The sequence below is a fragment of the Strix uralensis genome, chromosome 21 (genome assembly GCF_047716275.1).
Source record: "Strix uralensis isolate ZFMK-TIS-50842 chromosome 21, bStrUra1, whole genome shotgun sequence".
Lineage (NCBI taxonomy): Eukaryota > Metazoa > Chordata > Aves > Strigiformes > Strigidae > Strix > Strix uralensis.
Window position 1 is genome coordinate 11327534 of NC_133992.1, and position 13665 is coordinate 11341198.

At 44.7% G+C, this 13665-nt stretch overlaps 2 protein-coding genes across 8 annotated transcripts in view; one reads left to right on the plus strand and one right to left on the minus strand.

Annotated features, from left to right (window-relative positions):
- Positions 1–23: 23 nt before the first annotated feature.
- ZBTB26 (zinc finger and BTB domain containing 26) lies at positions 24–8331 on the minus strand. 4 transcript variants are annotated; one of them, XM_074891206.1, is made up of 3 exons: positions 8257–8331; positions 7917–7997; positions 24–5627 (listed from the first exon to the last, which is right to left on the minus strand). In XM_074891206.1, the coding sequence occupies exon 3, from the start codon at positions 5615–5617 to the stop codon at positions 4301–4303; it is 1317 nt and encodes a 438-aa protein (XP_074747307.1). In that variant the 5' UTR covers positions 5618–5627; positions 7917–7997; positions 8257–8331; the 3' UTR covers positions 24–4300. The 4 variants fall into 4 exon arrangements, with proteins under 4 accessions (XP_074747307.1, XP_074747306.1, XP_074747305.1 ...); XM_074891205.1 differs by lacking the exon at positions 8257–8331 and having other exon boundaries at positions 24–4046; positions 4370–5627; positions 7917–8047; XM_074891204.1 differs by lacking the exon at positions 7917–7997 and having other exon boundaries at positions 8257–8303.
- A 46-nt stretch (positions 8332–8377) lies between these two features.
- RABGAP1 (RAB GTPase activating protein 1) overlaps positions 8378–13665 on the plus strand; it is a 74331-nt gene continuing 69043 nt past the window's right edge. The window contains exon 1 of one of the 4 annotated variants that reach the window (XM_074890772.1): positions 8378–8443. The gene's annotated coding sequence lies outside the window, so the exon portion shown is untranslated. Of the gene's footprint in view, positions 8565–13665 lie in introns of all 4 variants that reach the window. The other 3 variants (XM_074890771.1, XM_074890770.1, XM_074890773.1) reach the window with 3 other exon arrangements.

Below are 13665 nucleotides of genomic sequence, written 5' to 3' on the forward strand. Positions count from 1 at the left end.
GCGGGAAATGAGAGGCGGCGGGAGACAAGAGTTAGCAGCACGTTTATTAGAAGACTTGGCACTGCTACAGCCGGGGAGGGGGGACGGGACGGGGGAACACACCGCACCGGCAACGGGGCGCGCCTCGCCAAACGTCCGGTAGAGGTAGCAACGTATCGGCCCGGGCCGCCGCCCCCGTAAGGCATCTCGGAGAGCGGCAGCCCGGGGGGCTCCTCCTCGCCCCCGCCATCAGCTCCAGCAGGCCGAGGGGAAGGCGGCCCGCCGGGCCGAGCAGCTCCCGGGCCCCCGAGCGGGGAGGAACCACCCGCAGCCCCCGACCCGCCTGCTTTGGTAATAGTACGTAGTGTAAGACTTCTGCCCAGTCACTGAAGAGGTAGCTAATGCTCAGTCCGTCGATTATACAATCCCAAAGGAAAAACGTCTGTCCTGCCTTCTCAACCCTTACCAAGTCAGGAGGGCCGACTATTGTCCCCCCTCTGTGTTTAGAAATCGAGAATTAACGTGACTTCAGAATTCTCCCAACACCTTCAGTTTGTATCCCGTTTTGATTCTCCCTCCTCGCCTTTACTCCTCCCAATCACTCCAGAACCGAAATCAGCCCCACACAATTTCAGTTATTTCAACACAAGTTCAGCGGCAGCTACCTAAGTTTTGCCAAAAAGCTAAGGGGAAAAAAAAAAAAAAAAAAAAAAAAAAGACTGACACTTCAATTTTATCAGTTACTAACTTGCAAAACATGTTTTCTAAAAGAAAAATAAATTAAGGAAAGACTCATCCCTGATCTATACAGGAGGCTGTGCACCTGCACCATATGCTGCAGGAACACATGCTACACAAGCTACCACCACTCCGAAAAGTGGTAAGCCTAAACCTCTGGTAAACCTAAGAGTTCTAAGATTTTCTTCTTCTATATAAAATAAATAAATAAAATGCCAACATAAAAAAAAAAAATTCCTAATATATTCAAGGAGTTATTAAAATATTTTTTGTAATAGACTTCAGTTATTTTTAGGATATGCAGGAAGTTGTACAGCACATTAAGTTGTGAGACTATCCACTTACCAGCAAATAGTATTCTACACATTAACACACAGATTATGATAACTGCCATAGTCCTCATCTGAATATGCAGCATCAGTAGCAACAACCAATGGATCTAGTCTTTCACTAATCGGAACATTGCAATGAAGACAACATTTTACATACATGGACAATTAAGTTCATCTTATCCTATAATCGAGCTGCCTCTGTATATTCCGTTTATAATAATTCTCACTCCATTTTAATCTGTAATTCAGAGAAGAAGCATTAGCCAGATTTTTCTTTTCTAATACCTCTTCTACGCTCTTCACTTGTCTGTTCCATATAGGGGCAGATCTTAGATGAACTCTACCACCAGCGCACTTTGCGCTGTGCCATCAGCGTATTGCCCTCTTGGATCTCCAGTGTTTCTGGAGTCACGGAGCCGTCTCCTGCATAAATCTTTTGGTCTGCACCCTTTTGCCAGGCCAAAAGCACAGACATTAGTAAGAAGTCATTTTTCATCCAACAGATGCGTCCATTTTCACTGAAGAAGCAGTCTTCTGCATTTCTGCTTTTTCCTATTTATTTCTGCCATGGTCTCATCTCACCAAATGACCACAAGCAGCCTTTTAACTGAACGGCCCGCAGTCTCAGCCTTCTCAGACGTTGACATCACCACAGCACAGGGTGGACTGAAAACCTATATATCGTGACCAAATCATTTTTTTTGTTTCTTAAGAAACCCCTTGTCTCTTCGCATCGGCTTCAGGTCACCCACAGCTACTTCAACAAGCTGTATTCTCCTTACAGTAACATTACAACTTCGTAATTCCACCACAAAAACTTCCCAGATAGACAAAGCTTTCAATACTGTCCATTTTGCTGCCACTTTTTCTAGCATTTGTACAGTTTTATTCCTTTCTCTGGCAGAAGACCATTTTCTTTATCGTGTCCGTATTCATATCTGGTTAGATCGTTCACTAGTCCCTTACAGCACGTTGACCTGGCTCTGCAAGCTCTTATTCTCCATGTCTATCTTCATTTTGACGTTAGCGCTATAACTTATTTCCATATAATGAATAATATATTATCAAAATGTTTGAACAGTACAGAAGATTCTGCCTGAGGACAGAATGCAAGTGTCAAATGCAACTGTCACAGTCAAAACAATTCTGAAAGCGGGTGGCTTTAAGAGGAAAACAGTTTTTCTTCCCATGCAAACTTATTTTCTGCCCCAGGAACCTGAACAACAATTTTTAAAACTTCCAAATAGTTAGATTTTAGGCCTAAATATATTTGCTACAACTTGAAGGATGTAATGCCCTGACTCCACTTCCATTGCTTACTTCATAGCTATCCATGTAATAGTTCTTGTAACAGTCAAGTACAGTAGTTTAAGAACTCAATTGCAAAAACTGATTCACAGAATCACCTTGCTTTTCTACTTGAAAGTACGTGGATTTCTTAAAACGTTCTGCAACACTAACGCTTTTTATCATCCATCAGTCTAATGTCTGCGTAAGGATATCCTGGCTTCTACACACACATATCTGAAGATCAAGACCAACTTTTGATAATTACATACAAAACAATTTTTGCTCTAACACACCTTTGGTCATGCCTGTTTAGCATTTTTAACCATACAATAGCAGCCTTTCACCCCCACCCCCTCATTCAAACACACAAACAGTACTACTTTTAGGTAGGAAGCATAATCTCAGCCTCATGGCAAACCTTGTGGAAAAGAGCTGCATTGGAAGAAATACTTATTCCAAATACAAACAGCAGTTCTCTACCGAGGATCAGCCATTTGATTATTAGTCTATGCTACACTTCAATGTAATAAGAGTGCTGTTCTACTGGGAATGGTGTTCCTCAGATAATGTAGTTTCTTTCAGCCTGACTGGGATGCGGATAATTCCACGGCACTTTTGAGAAGCAATTCGGTATAATCCCAGAATCCCAATTAACATGCCATTCCCGCTACATTTGATGTTTAAGGCGGTATACAAGAGGTATTGCTGAGTACAGTCAATAGCTGATACATTAACCTACGGAATTTGTGCTACCTATACCTCATCCTAGGCTCTGTAAAACACTAATGGTCACAAACTATGCAGGTCACTTAAAAAAAAAAAAAAGTATTGTTTAAGTGTCCAAGAAATCAGAAAACTTTATGTTGTTAATGTTCTTATGGCAGGTATTTTTGTTTCTTTTTTCATGTTAACTGACATGTGGCCCTTATTAGATATCAAGGAGAGCTATACAAGAACTAAGGGGGAAAAAAAAAAGGAAAAAAAAAAAGCATGGAGTTGTTATAAATTGCAGCTTTTAAAACAGATTCTTTTCACAGTGTCAAAAAGCAGTATTTCTCCACTCCAGCTTTGCTCTAAAACCAACAACTGTTGTGGCTTACGTGATGCAAAATTTGTGGAAGATGGATGGTAATTTTTAGTTTTGAAGTGTTTAGCTTGTCTCAGTACACACACTGGTAAGTGCCCTTTAAAAATCTTAGGTATGACAGCCTAAGAAATAGGTCATACTTGCACTCCAGGCACCGGCCTCTCACATTCCAGAGCTGCAATTTATTCTCATTTTGAACAGTTCTATGCAACGATCAGCTAACCCTGCCAAATCATTTAGGGTTTTATCGTTTCATAATGCATGTTGAGGTTAAAAACCCTGAGAGCTTTCAAGATAGCGTTGATTGGCAGCAGAAGTTTCTTGAAATAGTTCAGGAAGGGCAAAAAAGTGACACAAAAATACTTCATTTCAACTGTAGGGGTCTAGGGGTAAGATCAAAGAAAGATAATTTTAAGAGGTAAGTTTAAATTTGACTATATGGAGTGCTTTCAGTTATCCAGTGCTTTAAAAAAAAAAAAAATAATCAGGTTATCTCACAGACTTGTCCTCTTTGCTCTTTCCTCCATCTGCCAGACACAGAGAGGCCTCTAACTGTACAGCAGATGGTTTACTTGCAGCTCACAGCAACAGTCTTTCAAAAGGTGTTAGTCTTGAGTCTCCTAATCAGAGAGAAATGAAACAATTAACCCCATAATCCACAGTAGAGACACAGACAGAAACCTGAAGGAAGATTGCTATTCACAGAAAATATCAAGTAAGACTAAGAACGATGGCTGAAGACCTGCCAGGTTTTGCAATCCAACCCGCCATCCGTCCGTAGCCTTTCAGGACATACCACTAGTTTAGGTAAGAGCCCAAACCAACTGTTTGCTCCTCTCAGTCACGATCCCTACAAAGGGCTGGTTTTAATTGCTTAATTGACGCAGGTACTATCATTTCTTAAACTGAGCACAGCCTGAGGCAGCTTCCCTGCATCCAGTACCTGGCTTGCATCAGCTTGCTGACAGACCTTACTGTCTGTAGCAGCGCTACATGTGAATGAATCGAAGTCCACTGTTATGTCTTGAACGTTTCTTTCATTGGCATTGTCAAAGCTATTTTTACCGTGTAGCTGTTTAAGATGTTTCCTCAGAACGGGTTTATGCGCAAAAACCATGTCACAGTAGTTACACTTATGGGGCTTGTCCCCACTGTGCAGGTTGAGATGGTCCTGTAAGGAACATTTCTGAGAGAATGTTTTCCCACAGATCTTACATTGGAACGGTTTGATGCCTGCGTGCACTCTCATGTGCCGGTGGAGATTGCCCTTCTGAGTGAATGTCTTGCCACAGAGGAGACACATAAATAGTTTATGCATCTTTAAGTGATTAGCGTAGTTTTCCAGATGCCGAAATACTCTTGTGCACTTTGGACACTGATGGTGCCACTGGAGGCCTTTGTCTATACCTCGGTTGTTAGGCCCAAACATATCTTTAGAGGCCAGAATGATGTTATCACTGCCAGCGTATGAAAGGGCATAGTTGTGGAGGTGGTTTTGCTCTATTTCACTTGCTCTGTTTTCAACAGTGGAGTTGATAAGAAAGTGTTGAGGCTCTGAGGAATGCAGTGCAGTTTGTTCAGAAGAAATAAACTGGTTCTGATCCTTCTTATTCCTGACTTCTGTTACCTCCCCAATGGACTCCACCTTGATGATCTGAATATCACTATCCTCCATGTCCATACTGTCTTCTGAAGGCTGAATACAAGGTGAATCCTGCTGCAGAGAGTCATCGTCTCCTTGATGTTCCTTCAGCTCAGAGGAGTCACTCTGCTGTTCACACTCCTTGCTCTCCAGCGGCTGCTTCGGTTTTATGAACTTCCAGAGGGCCTGCGTACATCGTTCGACAATGTGGCTCATCTGCAGAAAGCTTGCGGCAGTCAAGTAGTTTACTAGTTCCATTTCAGGAAACTCCAGAATACCACTGTAACAGGATAGAAGCAGCTGCCTCCCCACTTCCGAACTCTGCAGTATAGAGATTTTTACATCTCTGGAGTCATTTAGTAAGAACTGATCTCTTAAAAAGGGAGAGCCAGCAGCAAATACAATTTTATGCCCATGAACTTCAACGTCATCTATATGGACCACGACATCACAAAATTTGTTTTCTTCCCTCAGTTTGTTCATTTTCTGTAACATCGAATCCCCATAATTGTCAAACTTGAAGTGAAGAATATCTGATCTTTCTGACATTTTGGCACACCTAAGGAAAAGCAGCAAGAAAAAACAAATGAGAACTTTTTTGTTTTCTAAAACGCAAGTCAGAAGTAATAACATAAAGTGTGTATTTAATCAGATGTTATGCTTTATCCTAGAGAAACACTAAAGTCCGTTACAAGTTAAAAGTAAAAAAAAAAATCAAGTTTACACCTCGTCTTACAATATCTTTTACCTTTCTTTAATGCAGCTTGAATATAAAGTAGAGGTGATCTGACAGAAATTCTCCTGGAACAGTACCCTAAAGAGTTACAATGTTTTCCACACTACTTGTCTGGAATTTAAAGGGAAACCATCAAAGTATTTTTAGCAGCCTTAGCTCTTGTTAAGCTTTGCTTCCACATTAAAACTCCTCAGAGATTTTGTCTTTACCAAATAACAATGACATTCCTTTAGCTTTTGGTTCGTGATTTCCTTCAATGCCTTAGTAGCTTTTATAACAAATGAATTCAAGGCGAGACATAACCCAGCACTTTCCAGGCATACAAACATCCCTCTTAACTGTCTGCCTCTCTCATATACTCATATCAGAAGAGTTACAGTCCAAGAACAGTGGCTACAGTTCCTCCACTCCACTATTTGCAGGACTATTGATGTAGGACAGTAACGGTAATTTGGACAAGCCAGTCTTTTAGCAGGAAGGACTACACAAGCTTTGCAGTATCTGCAGCACTGGGTTTAACGCATTGTTTTTTAAGTCTTTTTGCAGGGGTTGGTTTGTTGTGTGTTGTTTTGTTTCGATTTGTTTGAAAAATCACAGAAAAATATCTTCTCTATGGCCCCTCATTATATACGTGCCTTCCAGGCTCCCTCTTTTGAGTACCCGGGGAACACAGGAAATCTTGTTTCTTGTTGTCTTCTTTGGAAGATCACTACTCTAGGAAGTTTGTTCTTGTCTGATAGTATTTGGAATGAAGAACAGTGGATCTTCCATAAAACAAGTACCAATCTTTTGTCTTTCAACAGTTGTTTCAAGAATTTGTAAGACTGCACTGATTCTCGATGAAACACTGTTCACGCAATCCTGCCAGAGAACTGGGATTGCAAGAAGTGAAGAAATCACAGGAGACTAAATGATGCAAGATTTGGTGAGATAAAATAACAAAACAAAGCCAATCTTATACCTCACAACTATTACAACTATTACAAACACCACATAAAGCTTGAAAGGAAGCTTTGAAGTTTATAGATAAAAGCAGATGCTGCTCTCTTGGGGCAAGAAATATCAGCTCAATGTACACCCCAGGAAATGGACTCATGCCTAGTGTAAATGAATGAGTACACAAGGCAAGGGTTCAAAGAAGAACATTTTAAGAAGTATTTAAGAAGATTGGGGTTGTTTCAATTTGCTGATCAGACATCATTTGGAGATGTGACCTCCTCACTACTCAAGCCCATCGCGTATATCTTCCAGCATACGGCATGTGAAAATTAGCACAGCATTTCAAAAGCCTTTCAGGAGCAAGGGACCATGGAAAGTTTGGAAACGGGGGTAGCATCCTTCTGCAGTACAACCAGTTCTGCTGAGTCTACAGAAAGTTGTCAGTCTGTTAGTCATCCTGTCTTCAGTGCTGCCTGATTCATCCCCATTTCTAGGGCAAAAAGTTTAATTTTACAAGGCCATCGCCTTTGGCAAATACAAACGGCAGCAATGGATCATCGTGAAGTATCTTCAGTGAATTTCAGGCATTATCCAACTGTTTCTTTTTGTGTTTTCTCTTGAAAGAGATGAAGGAAGTCTACTCGCAAGCCTGTTTTTTCCACCTTGGGATCCTACGTTTTAAATAAAGTGCCCGTGCCAAGGTAACACTGTATTGTGCTGTTAACCAGACACAACTACTGCAGCCCCTCGGTGCTGCTCGGGCAGATCACAAGAGTCACGTCGTGAGAAACGGAAAGCAGAACAGAAGCGACTTGCCTTGATGCACGTTCGGTTTTCACTATGACTGATTTCCAAGGAAAAAAATAGCCATCAAATGAACCCCAAACCCTCCTTCTCGGGAGGATGGCGGGCTAAGCCTAACTCTTGGTCAGGCGCGACCCTCGCCGCCCAGCTCCTCCTCGGCTTTTACCGACCGCGGACCGGCTCCTGAGCTCGTACTTCCCCGCAACCGGGAAAACGATGCTCCAGGACAGCTCAGCCGAGAGCCTGCGCAGCTTTTCAAAACAACGCCCAAGCGCGAAATCCTTTGCAAAAGCGGGGGAGGCCGCTGTCCGCGCCCGGCCCCGCCGCCCCGCTCCCCGGCCCCGCGGAAGGGAGGGAACCGGCAGGTACCTGTAGCGCCGGGCCGCGTCCCCCCGCTGGCACCCGCGGCCGCTCCTACCGCAGCGCACGCCGCGGCCTCCGGCTACGGACCTAAAGAGGGGAGGAGAGCCGCCGTGAGCCGCCGCCCGGGCCTGCGGTCGCGCCGCCCCAACGCCGGGCCGGGCCCGGCCGCCAGCCGCACCCCCCGGGCGGCCCCGCGACCCGCCGCGTCCCCGGCCGGGCCGGGCCGCTCTCCGAACCCGACCCGCGGCGACGGCGGCAGCGGCGGCGGCGGGAGCGGGAGCCGCGGCCCGCTCCGGACCCCGCTCCGGGGCCGCCGCCCGCGCCCCGCCAGCCCGCCGGGACCTACAGCCGCCGCCGCCGCCGCAGCCCAGGACGGCGACTCGGAACCGCATTGTTCGAACGCCGGAAGCGCCCGCGCGCCCTCCGCCCCGCACCCGGAAGCGCCTGGCGGGCGCCCGCCCCCTCCGCCGGTCACGTGGTGGGCGGCAGCGGCGGCCCAGGCCCGGCACCGGGAGGCGGCGGCGGCGGCCGGGGTAGGTGGGGCTCGCGCTGCCGGCGGGGTCTCCTCCGCCCCGTCCCTCCGCCCCCGGGCTCTCTGCTGCTGCCGCCGCTGCCGCCCGGCGGCCCCAGCCCGTTCCCGCGGCGCTCTGCCAGGTGCGTGCGGGCGCTGCCCCGCCGCCGCTCCGGGGGCTTCACCGCCGCTCCCCGCCCCTGACCGGCGAGAGGCGTGCGGGAGCTGGGGACCCTCTTGCGCCCCGTTACCGGCCTGTCCCTCCCCCCCCTCCCCCGTCCCCGGGCCGTGTCTCTCTCCTGGTGCGGTGCCCTCTCGGTCCCTGTTTCCTCCGCCCGGCGGGGGCCGCGGCCTCGGCGCGGAGCCGCCCGGTGGCAGGCGCGGGTGGCGGCGGGAGCGGGGCCGTGAGGCTGTCCCGGCTCGCCCAGGGCTGGGCGCTGCCGGGTCCTTGGCCCGAGTCCCGGGGCAGGCGGGGGGCGCCGAGCTGGGCCCGTCCTCGCCAGCTCCCCTGGCTCCGGGTGTGGGGGACCCGCCTCTCTCCTCAAAGTCTTTCAGCTAGGGAGCCCCTCGGCGCGTACCGGAGCTGCCGGGTTTCGCTCCCGCGGCGGGGCCGTCCTGTGCCGGGACTGACGCTGCTTTACCGGCCAGGCGCCCGCTTTCATCCTCCGCGGCCTGGCTGTGTCGGTTGTTGCCTGTTGCTTCCAGGTGGATCCTAAAACGTGGCATTTCATTGCGTCCGGACATCTTTATTTGGTTTATATACCGTAATCTCGGTGTTTCTCTCGTTGTTTTTTTTTTTTTTTTTTTTTTTTTTTCCCCCTTCCTGTTGGCAAGGATGTGTTTGTTTCACTTAAAACATCCCCAGAAGATAATTTTTAAGGGCTGGTTGTGTCAGGGATGAAAACTGAGTATAAACAAACAGGCTGTGCTAAGTTGGTTTAAAAACAAGCATCAGCAAAAATTAAGTGAAAATCGAACTGGTAGAAGTAGACTTTGTGGTTTTTGTCTGTGTAGTTTTGCCTGTTCAGGGCATTTGGGGGGAGAGGAGGAGAAGGAGAAAGAATACTCAGGAGAGGTTTGGAGAGAGGAAAAAGATGATGAGAGAGGTTTGGAGGGGGGGAAAAGATCCTGTTTATTTTTTAAATACAAGTTGGAGATCAAGTACTGCTTACCTGGATTGTTATACAGATACAGCTTGATCTATATTCCTAATTTTTTTCTGTTTACAGGTTTTGTTAAAGTGCAATTTGATGGGATTTCTGAGATTTTTGGCTACTTTATTAGAAAATGGGTAACTGCATGGACTTCCCCACTGCTGATTAAATTACAGAAACACTGTATTCTTTCTAAAGGCCTCTACTTAACATTAAAAGGTCAAGGGCCTGAGCAAACTTTTTTTGTGTACACGGTAAACAAATTAACAAATGGAGCTTGGCATAGAGGTTTCCTTTCGTTTTCCCAATCCAAGTGCAGACAGCTTTTAGTAGCATGCACCGAATGTAACTCTCCTTTTTTCAGTTCTTTCACAGCGTATTTTTAAAGCGCTGTGTTTGTCTGGTAAGCGTAACTCTCTGTTTGAATCCTAATGAGAGAGGAACTCCAGAGGTATATAGAGCATCATCTTCAGAGTTTGTTTAGCCTCTGGCTGCTCTGCCTTTATCCCAGCCTCCAGCCTGTGTTGTGTCCTGCACGTCCCGGCTCCCCCGAGCAGACAGCGCTTGGATGTGCCTGATGCTGATGGAGCATCAGCTGCCGAGCGGGGATGAACCAGCCGTTCGCAGTTAATTCATTCCAGCAGCATTCTTGTGATGGGCTGGCTGAGGCAGCGTCAGCATTTCTTTTATAAACCACGGGTTCCCAGGACCTGCCGCATGTTTCTGGGGTTGGGGAATTTGCTTATTACAAGAGCCTAGAGTTTTGTCCTCTGAGCAGGTAGTTCAAATTAAGATTAGAAGCAAAATTAGGATGGCGATAACTACAAGTCTGTTAAGGATTGTTAACAAAGATTGCGTTAGCTTAACTTTTGTGTTTTGTCTGATGCCTGGTTTTGCATACAGTGTCTAATGATTCACTCGGCTTCCCCAGATCTGCGCTTCTCTGCTCTTGAGAAGAGGAGGGGGGGTGAAATTTGAGGCAGCATTATCTTCAAATAGTGGTATCTTTTTTCTGTCTGGCTTTTGAGGTTAGTGGGAATGTCTGTGGCTGTCAGTGTTTTAAAATGAACAGAAAAGTTAGTATTGTAGTTGCTCTTTTTTATTAATTGCTCTCTTTAGTCATCCTAAATCTTTATTTTCACACACAGTATTCCACTGGCTTTCTCGCTTCATTTTGAGTGCAAAATCCTTCTCATTGCATTTGAGAGTGTGTGTTGCACAGGGAAGGTGGGTAAAGATCAAACATACGATTATGCAGACTAATTATGTGATATGAGAGCAGAAAAAGGTTGCTAGTGATTGATTTTTCTTGTATTTTTTTTTTCCCCCAAAGCTGAAATAAAATACAGGCAGTGTATATGTGCTCAGAAAAACTCAAACCACACCTCCTTTCCCCCGTGTCTGTCAGTGTGACATCACTTTTGCTCGTACATGTCTTATGCTGCTCAGACTGAGATGTGGCGTTGTGCTGGAGCATTTTCCAGACTTTTTCGAGGGCTCACTGTGTGTTTGTAAAACAGTAAGTGTACACTATGTGAATTGTGAAGGTAAAAAAAAAATCATAGATGTCCAAGACTGTGAAGAGCTAAGAGTCCTAAAAAAGCCTGGCTTATTTGTCATGATACAGCTTTGCAAAGTACGTTGTAAAGCTTCTGAACTCTGCTACAAATTCCACTTTTCACCCACACTAAGATGCTAATGATGAAAACTAGGAAAGTAGAACTTTGTATGTTTAAATTGAACCGAACTGGGTATTATTGTTAAGCCATGCATAAAGCCAGAGAACTAGAAACAGAAAATACATTATTTTCAGTGAATCAATTTGCATTGAATCAGTCGCCTCAGTGCTGCATGCTACCTCCTTATTTCCATGTTTTTTAATATTCTACTTGGTACTTTTATATTTTAGGGGATAGAAGATGTAAGTTTATTTTGTGTGCCCAGCTTTCTGACCTTGCTGTTCAAGATAGCTTTTGAATTATACTGTTCTTCAGTAACTTAGTTAATATTGCTGTATTGTTCTTCTGTAGCTGCTGCATTCTTAGTCAGATATACTGTAACTTTGTGGAATTGCTATAGGAACTGCAGCTGGAGTACAAAAGCAGAGAAAGATATGAATGGGGAAAAAAAAAAATCTCTTTTCCTCTCTAGTTTGCCTATGTGTTCTCATGCTTATTCTCTTTTCTGCCCTGAAACCCCAAAACTTAACTATATTTTTTGTTGTATTCCCCTCTAAATTCAGCGCGAAGGGTGCTATGTCTGCTGTTGACTTAAAGGTAACTGCTGTTTTACACAGCCAAAGTTCACAGCTGAAACATTGCTTTTTCTGCTCGCCCTCTGGCTTTTTTGTGTGGCTGTGGATGTTACAAACACCAGAAAATGGGCGCCCATTGGAAATGGAGTGAGACTTGCCATAGTGACCAGTGCCTTGCTTCACTTGTTGTGCGTGTCTCGAAGTGGCATTCAAGCCTCAGTCTCTTACAGTAATGTAAAATGGAAGGTTTTCCGGTTTTCTTTTTTTTATATACTGTTTGCTTTAAACTCTTTTAAATTCATTCTGGCAGTACTTACCAGTAAAATTTTGATCACAAGTTACAGGTGAGGTGCCAAATACTTGAGAGAGGATAGGAAAGTAAACAATAAATATTTTATAAATCTATGTAACTAATCTTGAACTTTGATAGGTTTGTTTTCCAGTAGTTTGAGATTTTAGCATGGTGAATGGTGTCTTTGCTGTTCCTTTGCACGTTATCGTGAATAGAGAGAGTGTTGTTTGGTGTTTTAAACAAGAACATTTTTTTAAAGAGATAGTTTGATTCTTGGACTTGCATTGTGTAACAACAGAAGTGAAGGTGAATTGCACTGAGAATTAGAATTTTAAATCTGAAAGCAGTGACCCAAGAGCCAGCTGTGTTGACTTTCTCACTTTGTAGCTTTTTCTACTGGTCTTTTGTGTGAGGAGAGGCCAGGATATCCATTTAATTACACAGGTGGGCAAACAAGTAAGTTGTTAAAAATTTGCCTCTTAAGATGCATTTTATCTAGACACTCCATCTCCCGTAGAGGTGTAAAGACACCTTCAAGAAAATACTTCATTATTGTGTGTAGTTTTGTGTCAGGAACCACACTATGCTGAATTAAAAAGCCCATATTTTATTTATGTCAAAACAAACCAAAGTCTCTTTCCTTGTAAAGGATGAGACATTGGCTTCTTCTCAGAAACATTAAAACTTGAGATCTGCACTTGACTGGAGTCTTTTCTCCTACCTCTCTAGACTGTGAGAACAGAAAGCTTCAGTTCTTAGACAAGTTGCAGGTATTACTAAAGAGCACCGTCACTACTGTTGTTTGTTCTTGCTTTTTGATTCCAGAGGAGCCATAAGCCCGCCACACTTAATTGCTCTTCTGGTCTTTGATGTGTGCCCTTCTAGGCTGGTCCATATTTTAACGAGCTCATAGGCTTTCAGTTGTTGATTCTGCCATTGTGAGTTTTATGATTCAGGTAAAATAATCCGTGCGGTAATGTGCAAGGAACAGAGGAAGTAAAATGTATGCAAAGCAAAGTCTGGGGATATGGAAATTTTGGTTAACTTCAGAATATTTTAGCATTTTTAGTATTTTAAGACTGTGCTTTTGCACCTTGGCTATTTCAGCATTAATCCGATGAACCTCTGCGACTGATTCCAGCACGGTTGGGCAATTGAGCCTTCCTTGCTGATACATCACTAATAAACAAAAGATTCTTACAGTAGTCAACTACGTTGTCCCCTTTCCTGTGCTCTCTTATCTTGTGTAATTTCAGTAAGACTTTTGCTCAATGTAAGGTTGGCAAAGTTGGGCTAATTGGGACCTTTTGCTGTTGCAATTCTGTGTTGTGAAACTACTGTAGGGGTTAGGCTCAGCCAGCTGTGCTCCAGGATTGAGTGTGGTGTCTGTTTACACCATGCTACTGAAAAAAGGAGTAGGCAAAAGCACAGTGTGCTTTTTCTTTAATTGAAGTTAATCTTGGTGAAAGGTGTCAGATTGAAAGACTTTGGAAATAGGTGAAATTAACACTTCAAGACAGATGCACTGTATCAAAACAAATTGC